The sequence below is a fragment of the Epinephelus moara genome, chromosome 7 (assembly GCF_006386435.1).
Source record: "Epinephelus moara isolate mb chromosome 7, YSFRI_EMoa_1.0, whole genome shotgun sequence".
NCBI lineage: Eukaryota > Metazoa > Chordata > Actinopteri > Perciformes > Serranidae > Epinephelus > Epinephelus moara.
In genome coordinates, this window is record NC_065512.1 from 19,151,611 (window position 1) to 19,162,101 (window position 10,491).

Genomic DNA, 10,491 nt, shown 5'->3' on the forward strand with positions numbered 1-10,491 from the left:
TCTTCATATATGGCAGAATATGTCTTTTTCCAACTTGCTATGCTGAGATACATGTAAAAATGTAAGAATTTAGGCACACAGATATGTTTTTTTTCCATTGATATAAAAATTAATATAAAATACAGGCACATAGAAGAACATGAAATGATGGCAAATCTGGTTAGCCCACATTGTCCTGAAAAAAAACCAAGATATAGCATGTGTATGTAGCCTTTATAATGACTGTGATATGAGCTTAAAAGTAGAGGCAGTAAAAATACCCCAAAAAGGCCTCGGGCCCAAAGGGTTAAAAAGTACCGAAATAAGGTACCGTTTGGTACCGGTACCGAATTCCAGATAAATTATGATTCAATTATGAACGGTACCCAACCCTAATGAAAAGAATGATAAACCATAAATCTTTTTTTTTTTTTTTTTTAAGTTTATACATGTGCCTTTAATTGACATTGTACAGAACGTTGTGCACCTTGGAAAAATAATAACATGATCACTGACATTGGCAAACAACCTGAAAACTATGATGTATCATAAGGTTACATATCTAACTTTTTATTTAATATCTGACCCCATATTATCTGCAGCTGTCTCAGCTAAAACCGTGTGTACACATGGTCGAAACTAGGCGTAGGGTGCACATTCTTCCTTAATCAATACTAGTTAATGTGTGGAAGAAGGCGTATGCAGTATTCAGTCAGTGATCTTCGAACATACTTTTATCAGAGAGCATTGATTTCATTTTTAAGTTTATTTAGACTGTCTTTTATTTCCTCTGTTTTTAGATACCAAAATGTTTTTATCAGTTCTTATAAAAGTTGTTTTCATGTCTTGCCTGTTAAATTATTGACATGTAAAGCACTTTGTAACTCAGTTTTGAAAAGCGCTTTATATATAAATATTATTATTATAAATCAGAACCACAGCAAATTGAATTTTGGGTGTTCCTGTCCTGTCTTGTTGTATTTAACTCATCTCATGATGAAAAAATATCTATAACATTCACTTGCCAAATTGGCTTGGTCAAGTCAAGTTGCAAGTCTTTTTAAATTTTGTCAGGTTGAGTCTAAAGTCATCAAATGTGTGACTCAAGTCCAAGTCATGTGACTTAATCAAGTGTTAATTTTTACTGAATCAGAAACCAATACTATCAGAAAAAGAACTATTTACTCCAAATCGTGCAAAGGTGTTAAAAGCAGAAAAATGGCAGCATACATATGATGTGTCCTTACCTTTTGTCTTTCCTTCTCTAGTTTCATTTTGTCTTTCTTCTCTCTGTAAAAAAAAAATCACAGTTTAATTGATCTTATTTTAACAGCTAGTACAACAATGTGCAACTCTTATATATTTTTGGGCAAAAGTTGTGGCAGTGTTTGTAATTGCAACGGGACTCACTGCTGTTTATAGGTCTTGCGGTACGAAGGTTGATCATCATCAGAGTCCACAGGCTCCTGTTCTACCTGGCAGCTCCTGGAAGGGCAAATTAGAGAGAGATTAAAAACGTCCACTGAGTCTGAGCAAAGTTTGGGGTGAGACTTTTTTTTTTTATTAAACGCCTTGATATAAATAATGTGTCTGTGTTTTGGGTGTTTCCAGTTATCAATACACATTACAATGTGGCAAAAGTTGGGTGAGCATTTCTGTTGAAGCCCAGCGTTTATGTTAAATGATGTTTTGCAGAGAATATCAGTCTGGGCCGGGAAGCTGTTCTCTAATTCTGACCTAACATTCATTTAAGCTGATCAAATATGTGGTTAAGAAAATTAGTATTTTTTATGTCTTTATTTTATCACATCTGATTATGATTACTGTAGTGACATGTTTTTCAATAATGCTCTAGTTACCTGAACTGAGGATCGGGGTTCATACGGCAGAACCATTTATCTGGCAGCTTGGCGACGTCGATCCCATCGGGGAGTTTGCGCCAGCGCAAACAGTCATCACACTGCACCCAGTTTTGATCTGGTCGCTTCCTGAGGACAGAGACAAGTATCAGAGCATGTTAGGAGCCAACATCGTCAAACAATTATACATACAGAATACATGACATCAGTCACTGCCAAATGTACTAACATGGTATCTTCCACTGGTGTGTCGCTGTTTGGATTCTCTTTGTTTCTGCTGAAGCGGATTTCATTCCAGTACTCTTCCAGTTTGGTCCCCAGACTGGTCATAGTTTTCCTGTGCCAAGAAATTAAGAACTTCAGACTTCTGCGTTTCTTGCCCAACACTGATAAATAAATACAGTAATAAAATTGAGGCTATAAAAATACTTTTGTGTGTAAGATTCAAACTGACAGACACACATTTAGACCTTAAAGGGAAACTTTTAAACCTGGACCCTATTTTCCCATGTTTTTGTGTGTAAAGCCTAATTTCCACCAAACACTTTTCGGTATGGTACCTTTGGAACCAAAAGTAACCCTTCAGACATGGTACCTGGACCCTAGTGTTTCCACCGCAAAAAGTACTCTTTCATGTGGGCGGGGTTGTTGTCACTCACTGCTCTGTCCAGCACTCACTGTATTTCCTCCTTTATCAGTCTGCCACTCGTTTGTCGTCCACAGAACAAGGTTGCACGCCAACATTTTTGCCGATTCAACTCATGCATTAACTAAAATTACAAGTAAATATTCCACCTTAAAAGCTGAGTTTTTTTCTCCGACTCCAGCTGCTGTGAGAGGCAGGAAAACATCCTTTATTTATATAGTTATAGTTAACTAATGTAAAACTTTCCACGATATGAACAGTGGTTATAAAACCAGCCACAGCTCAACCCTGAGCAGAGTGACCGTCTGCTATTGACCAATCAACGGACTGCAGTGTTCACAGCTCCACCTTTTAGTACCAGATCTGTGTGCTAGATCAGAAGGGGTTACCAAAAACGGGGACAGTACGGAACGGTTGTGTTGGTACCATCCACAACATTTCGCAGTGGAAACGGAAAAAATGCGTACCTAACTGAACTGAACCGTACATTTACAGGGCTTAAATAACTAATGGAGATGATTTTTGTAATTGGTCTCGTATTGAACGACAGTGCTACGCAATTATGCACAGTCAATAAACATCTGCCTAACATATCTGTTTTTACCACTGACAGGCTCACACTGTTATTACAAGTGTCTGGCAACATCATGAGAAGGACCATATGGTGAATAAAACATTTTTCTTTACCTTTCATTTGATCTGGTCTGTTTGTTGTTGTGTGTAACCAAGTTTTGCTCAAAGAGAAGTCTCATTCTGAAATCTGAAAGATTTTTCCACATTGTCGAAATCAGATAAATATTCAGCCATGGTATTGAAAATCTTTAAAGTAACACTAAGCTATGCTTTCTGTACTCCAACATGACAAACTCCAACTCCAACATTTCCATTGTTGTCTCTCCTGGAACAAAGAGTCACCTCTCACAAGTTTCCAGGGTTCTCTCAAAGAGTCCTTTTCATAATGTTGTCACTTACAATAACAATCTGAATCCGTCAGTGGCAAAACAGAGCACTTTGTAATGGACATATATTGACAGTGCATAATTGCCCCGAGTCATTACATTGCAGTCTGTTTCCCGGCTACCATCTGCATCGTTCTCTCTCAATACTGATCCAATTTTAATAACTGTCGTCTCCATTAGTAAGTTAGATACAAAAAAAGGAAACGGCCCAAATTGAAAAATACTCAATTTATCCTTTATCCTCGGTGCATTACCTGTACTTATCTGTCTCATTAAAGCTCTGTTTGTTGTGAGTTGGATCCAGAAAGTCACACTCAATCACCCCGATGACCCCAACACCTTTGTTGTTGGCCTGCAAAAAGCAAAGGTTCAGATACATGAATGCTGGATGATAACATTTGGAAACCCTTGAAAACATATGTCACCACAACAACACACACTCACCTTGAGCTGGCAGCCCACACGTTCGTAGGGTTTGATGAGCCGATTCTTGTGATACATCATAATGCCATACTGGTCTTTACTTTTGGTGTTATAACCAAAAGTGATACGAATGCGTTTGGTCTGATACAACATTTAAGGAAAACTCAAAAGCAGAGATATGAACACTTTCTGTGCAAAAACAAAATGTCACAAATTCAAATCATTTATCGTTCCTTAACACATGCTCTAAACTAGAAAAAAAGCCCCAAATTAAGAACCTGTGATGAAAGGATACCAAGAAAGTGGGCCTGTAGTGGTCCTTTCTGACGCAGGCCAAGCTCTTAGCAATGAGCTGAGATTTTACCTTTTGACCACGTATGATGATCTGCATCCGAGGCTTCAGGTAGAGAATACTGCAATACGCCTAGGCCCATTAAAAACACAAGTTTTGGTCTCGACTTTTGGTCCTTGTGTCCATAACATTACAGAATTTGTAACTGTTTGTGGATAAGGCATTTAAAATGATGCCAGTAAGGTGTAATACAGTCATTAAGTACCATTAGAAGACATGCATATTAACACTTATTACCCGCAGTGAGTAAAAACTCTCAGGAATGTATGACGTAACCCTGTCTGGTTGTTGGGACGTGTCATTCATTGTCTCGTAGACATCAGATGGAATCCGAATATCGTAACGGTCCCTTAAAAAATCAAACTCTGTTGTTCCAGAGGAAGAGCTGTTGATAACAGAAATATGCCTTTAAGTGACGTGGTCTCCTTCAGGCTGACATTGGGGATTCTTGAATCACAGAGAAAGACATGAACAAAACTATTTGTTCATGTCAAATTGCTAAAGGAAAGATGACTAGATTTGTCCTGAAAGTTAGTACAGTGTTGACATATTTTTCTGATCATTGTACAAATCTAGGGCACACACACTAGCACTTGGTCTCTGAAATAAAACATACACATGTACATATGAACAGCAGACAGACCTGCGGAGATTCCAGATGATGATCCGTGTGCCAGTTTTCCCTGTAGAGTTGGAAGTGAGGGCATCGATCTCACGGAGCAGTTCCTCCTGTGTCTTGAAAGGGGAATAGAGCAGGATGTCCTGCAGACTGGCTTTGTGCTCCTCTCTTACACTGAGTAAAGCTGAAGTTAAAGAAAACTTGCACAGGACACATGGAAACACGACTGTCTGGTAGTGATGCACAGGTCAGGGTTTACATTTCATTCGTTTACATGATGCAACATGCCTTAACGCAGTAGATAAAGGATATACTTATTATTTTCTCTCTGTTCAAAGCAGACAATAGGTACACTTATTTGGTTAGCACCGATCTTTTCCAGGTAGGTCTGAGAGAGCATCCCGACGCATGACACATTCTTTGACTTGGAAAACACGATGGCGTCTCTGCCAAGACGCATGGATCCAGACTTGAAACCATTGCCGTACATGCCAATCGGCTTGATACCCTTCACAGGGATCTTGTCACTGTACCCAAAGCTTGAGGAGGAAAAATGCATATAGTTCATGGTGATTATGTGAATCACATTATGGTTCATACATAACTCTAGCAGCATGTACAACATTTGTTTTTAAAGCTTTTATAGGGGGTTCACACCCAGCGTGAAGCGAGTGTTTTGTGCAGCGTGATTACAAACAAAGTCAATCTAAAGGCAAAAAGATGCAAAAGGGAAGTGAGCTATTGAGCTATTTGCACATTTGCGCAAGTTGGAAATTTTCAATTTGCATGACAAATTCACGTGCTGCTGTGTCGCCATGCCTAACGTTGAGATCTTTTTCTGATGTTACAGAAAATCAGAGATGGAGCACAAACTTGTTGTTGCTGTCTTTGGGCACCTGGAGCTCTACAACTCAACATCAGTACTGTACAGAGACGGAGCAAAGACGGAGCAAAGAAGGAGAGGGTGCTCGGAGATTAGTGAGCGAAGCCATTGCACTACATGATAAGTTCAGAAAACATGTATTTGTGAATTGTGTAAGCTGCTTTGCTGAGTTGCTTCTGCTGAGCAAAATGGTCTCTGAGTAATAAAAGTGGGTCTTTTATTGTGGAAAGTAAAGGAGGGAAGGAGTGAAGTGATAATGCACGGCAGGGGACATGCTGGTTCACAGCATGGAGCCTCAGTGTTTACCATGTTAACATCTCTTGATTCCAGCTATTGGCTGTACTTAACTCCGAACCAAGTTAGCCGTTATCTGCCTTCCCCAGTTATTTAGCACAACCATTTGCACAGCTGTGGCATAAATTTGCTTCGCGTTCAGTGTGAACTCACCATTAGGCAGTGGTCATTATCATGTATGCCAGTATTGGCAGTACAACATCAACATCAAGTAAGGCATTACTCATTTTGCCATAATTTCCAAAAAAATACCAAGCATCAGTGTCGTACCTGAGCATCTTGTGCATCGTTTCATTGTCTAGCCCATTTCCATTATCCATAAAGCTGAGACAGTCTTGTCCTTGGACCACAGTCTTATCAATCCAGAACTGTTTGGCGCTGACATCTGGATCATAGGCATTATCTGTCAAAAGAAACAACTTTTTAGGGTTCATAAAATCTTAACCTCCAGCATTTAAAGTACTCAAATTCAAGTGATGTATAAGTGTAAGAAGGACAAGATCTACTCAAGATCTTTTGGCTCAATTATGAATGTGGCTTCGACAGGTAAAAAACAGGCTTATCAGGGTGGAGACGTATTCTGTAGGGGTGTAAATCACCAGCTTCATCACGATACGATATTATATCGATTTGTTTGGATGACGATACGATGTTTGCCGATATCACAAAGTCTGTCACGATACGATTTCGATTCGATTCGATTCAGGAGCCTGTGATCGTTATGACGCGATATCATACGCCCATCCAACACAATCATTTACATCAACTCACAAAAACAACTAGAATATGATTTGACCATTTTATTTCTGAGCTCTGTTTGTTGTTTGAGCGAAGGCGCGCTTGCCCAGAAATGGTGACACAGACGTGCTATGTGAATATAAAAATAAAGGTGTATCTTTAGATGACGATATGGATCGATGTTTTCATTTTGCGTCAATGTAATCGGATCGTTAATCAATGAATCGATATATCGATGTGGTTCAATGTATCATTACACCCCTAGTATTGTGCATGACATTTTGGCGACTGCTTAATAAACTGCACCTCCCTTTTTATTGCACCGCAAAGGAGGATTGAATAAATAATAGACCTCTTAAGACGGCTTTTAATGCTATAGGAATCTCAATGATACCAGGGAAAGAGTGTATGTGCCACAAAATGATCCACAGAGCTCCTAAATAACAAAACAAACATATATGGCAAACTAAAACATTTAATCAGAGAACAATTACAATAAATTTAAATTTTAAAGGCCAGCTCCTGCACTCTTTTGAAACAATATTTTATGGCTGCATTTACCTCAACATCTTAGTGAAGCATCAGCTCTATGAACGCCATCCTCACTCTCCACTTGAGCTCATCATTATTTAAAAAGCTTTCACATATCAGTGAGAGAGGTGACTTCGGCATACATTAATAACAGATAAGGCTACAACAAAAACTCAAATGAACACTGTTTAGGGCAGCGTTTTCACTTTGGATTGAGTTCTGATCCAAGCTAAATTATAATCTGAATAAGATGGTTTTTAAAGGTAGGGTCTGGAGGATTTTCCAGTTGCTGTTTGTAAACACACATTCAAATTCGGCCCCTCCTGTCAGGCTCAACTCTCCCGGGTGTACGGAGCCCGGAGGTACGGAAGAAGGTTTCATTTGTATATGTCTATATTTTGTTTTGTTTGAAAATCCTCCAGATCCTACCTTTAAATGTACAATTTAAGGGACATTTGATTTAACTAAAGTCATCCATAAACAAATCAACAGAAAATTCTTTTGCATTGTTTGGAATATTTAAGCTGTGACACCATTGCAGTTACAACACCATTTCATCAAAGGTCATATAGACGTTGGTATTTGAGTCAGGCTCTTTTGATGTTCTCTTTTGGTGTTACAGTCAGAGCGGGTAACAACATTGGGTGTGGTTAAATACATTGACTAGAACTATCACTATGCAAAACAAAATCCCAAGGAATGAAGTCTATAGAAGAGCAGTGTTAAATTTAAATGAATTTAAATGTTTGCTGCAAGTTTGTTTGGTGACAAGAATCTTGTCATGAATTACTAAAAAAAAAAAAGATTCATCTCCATTTAATGGAAATCTGTCCTGGTGACAGAATAAAATAATCCAAGCTGCTTTTTAATGCAGTTAAACATTGCTAGATTAATTCAAAGTAGAACATACAGTACACATAGGGATCATCATTATATCATGCAGGTCATCTGGGGACATCAGTAGTACGCAGCGAAAATGAAACTTAAGGAAGACAGCTTGTTTTACATGCAAATACAACCATGTGGGGATGACTCACCTATGAGCTCAGCTATAGCGCTGAAAGGCCAGGTGTGGCTGGTGGAATTGGTATGGAGAAACTTGGGACAAAGCTGCAAGTAAAGGAAATTATTAATAATACAAAAAATGCATCAAAGTGGCCTTTTTTCGCATAATGTGTCCTTTAGCTTAGTCAATGCAGTCAAACGAGGAAACTCTGAGAAACTGTTTTTACCCAAACTACAGAGTGTATTGCACTTGTCAGTATCTTACTAATGAGGCTTGTTTTTATTTTGAACAGTACAAACAATGAATGTTGCTCGACTGGCAGAACCTGCCTTATGGGGAGTTTAAACTGCTTTTTAAACCAGGATAACCTGATCAAGGCTAGTTTGTACAAAATCACTCAAATTTTGGTCTTAAATGTGTCACATTTTTTAAAACAGATGCAGCACATAAACATTGCTTGCTGCACACAGATTATGTAAAACACTGCAGAAGTTTCAGTCACACAGGCAGAGGCTTCATGATTTACAAAAAGGAAGAGACAGCATTTGTGCTCGTATGCAAATAAAATAATGTTAAATTGTTGCTGGTTTTGTACCTAGAAACCTCTTGCTGTGAGGTGACTGCTACTGCACAACCATGCAACCCAGCCTACTGGGTGAGGTCTTTTTGCATGGAGCTGGCATGTTTCTCTGGGTTCTCTAGCTTCCCCTTTCAGCCCAAAGACATGCAGGTTAGGTTAACTAGTGACTCTGAATTAGTTGTGAATAGTTGTGAATGTGAGCATGGATGGTTGTCTGTCTCTATGTGTCAGCCCTGTGATAGTCTGGCGACCTGTCCAGGGTGTACCCTGCCTCTCACTCAGTTTCAGCTGGGACAGCCTCCAGCCCCCTATGACACTGTACCAGGATATGCAGTTAAGGATAATGACTGAATGAATGTTTCTGGTTTTCTTGTGGGATTCAGCATAAACATGAAACATTTTCTAAGAGGTTTATGCAAGTCTATTTAGAATAATCTGCCATTGCTGTGTTTCTTATTTACTGGTGTGCTTTCATACTAAAAAAAGGTATTTCTTAACCATACCAATATTCACTTGGGTTCAAACCTTTGAATCCATCTAGTCTGTTGAGTTCGAGCTGACTGAAACTTGATACTGGAACTGGAGACGCAGTTTAAGGAGTTGATAATAATGTCTCATATCAGGCAACATCAATGTAATAGCTCACTTTTGACAATTTAGATAGATGTGGATTATAGTGACAAACTCTGGAGGTACTAATCTGACACCTGAGTCTTACCACGTGTGTTTATAAATGGAAAATTATTCGGGTTTCTTATTTTATTTTATTTTTTTTACTTTCACTTGACACAGTGTTGACAGAGATGGTAAATGGGGGCGATAACAGAATGAGGGCCGGATGTCAAGCAATAAACCCCCAGTCACAGGATGCCCAACCAACATCTTACAAAAGACGCCTTTATGCAAACATACCAGCCCATGTGACATAATATTTTGTTTTCACAAATGTAATAAAAGCAGCGTGTACAGTTATACAGTGTCATGTGACGGGTGACAACAGTCATATCGTGAATACAAAGTTAATGCCTGTTTGATTGTTTTAAGTGGACTAACAAAAGAGACGAGACATTAATAGTGAACTGGCGAACCGGAGGTCACCATTAGCCTTAAAAAACCTCCTGCCCTGACGTGAAATTCACAGACAGCGCTGCTACGGGAGCAATAATAAATCGTTAGACGCTGACTAACATCAGTAACGTTCACTTCTTAGCCGACACCGATAAATGCGAACACATGGCTCTGTGGAGTCTGTTTAAACACAACATGGCTTATGAAACAGTTTATTACGCGTACAATATAATCAACCGCTAAAAATTAAAAAAACAAATGAAAAAATTCTACGAACCGTACTCAGTGGGACCCCGCGATCTGTTTGCGCCGCCATTTTTCTGTCAATAGGTAGAGTAGGAGGACCCGGAAGTGAAGTCGACCCCGGCTTGGTCAATGTAGTTCAAGACAGAATGAAAGTATAATAACAATAATAATAATTATAATAATAGTAATAATAAAAATAATAATGAGCAGTATGCACGAGTGCACCTAGAAAGGTAAACAGCTGTCTGTCAAAACACTCTCAGAAACACACTTTCTGTTTTCATTTGCTAATTAGCTAATTTAGCTTA

At 38.9% G+C, this 10,491-nt stretch overlaps 1 protein-coding gene across 1 annotated transcript in view; it reads right to left on the reverse strand.

The window, feature by feature from the left end:
• morc3a (MORC family CW-type zinc finger 3a) overlaps positions 1 to 10,273 on the reverse strand; it is a 14,977-nt gene extending 4,704 nt beyond the window's left edge. Inside the window, exons 1-13 of the mRNA XM_050048991.1 lie at positions 10,215 to 10,273; positions 8,321 to 8,393; positions 6,285 to 6,417; positions 5,150 to 5,376; positions 4,862 to 5,015; positions 4,456 to 4,603; positions 4,162 to 4,290; positions 3,888 to 4,007; positions 3,698 to 3,795; positions 2,068 to 2,175; positions 1,839 to 1,967; positions 1,390 to 1,464; positions 1,227 to 1,269 (exon numbers count right to left, since the gene is read on the reverse strand). Coding sequence (XP_049904948.1) covers positions 1,227 to 1,269; positions 1,390 to 1,464; positions 1,839 to 1,967; positions 2,068 to 2,175; positions 3,698 to 3,795; positions 3,888 to 4,007; positions 4,162 to 4,290; positions 4,456 to 4,603; positions 4,862 to 5,015; positions 5,150 to 5,376; positions 6,285 to 6,417; positions 8,321 to 8,393; positions 10,215 to 10,253 — 1,476 coding nt within the window. The 5' untranslated portion in view covers positions 10,254 to 10,273. The remainder of the gene's footprint in view (positions 1 to 1,226; positions 1,270 to 1,389; positions 1,465 to 1,838; positions 1,968 to 2,067; positions 2,176 to 3,697; positions 3,796 to 3,887; positions 4,008 to 4,161; positions 4,291 to 4,455; positions 4,604 to 4,861; positions 5,016 to 5,149; positions 5,377 to 6,284; positions 6,418 to 8,320; positions 8,394 to 10,214) is intronic.
• Between the last annotated feature and the right edge of the window lie 218 nt (positions 10,274 to 10,491).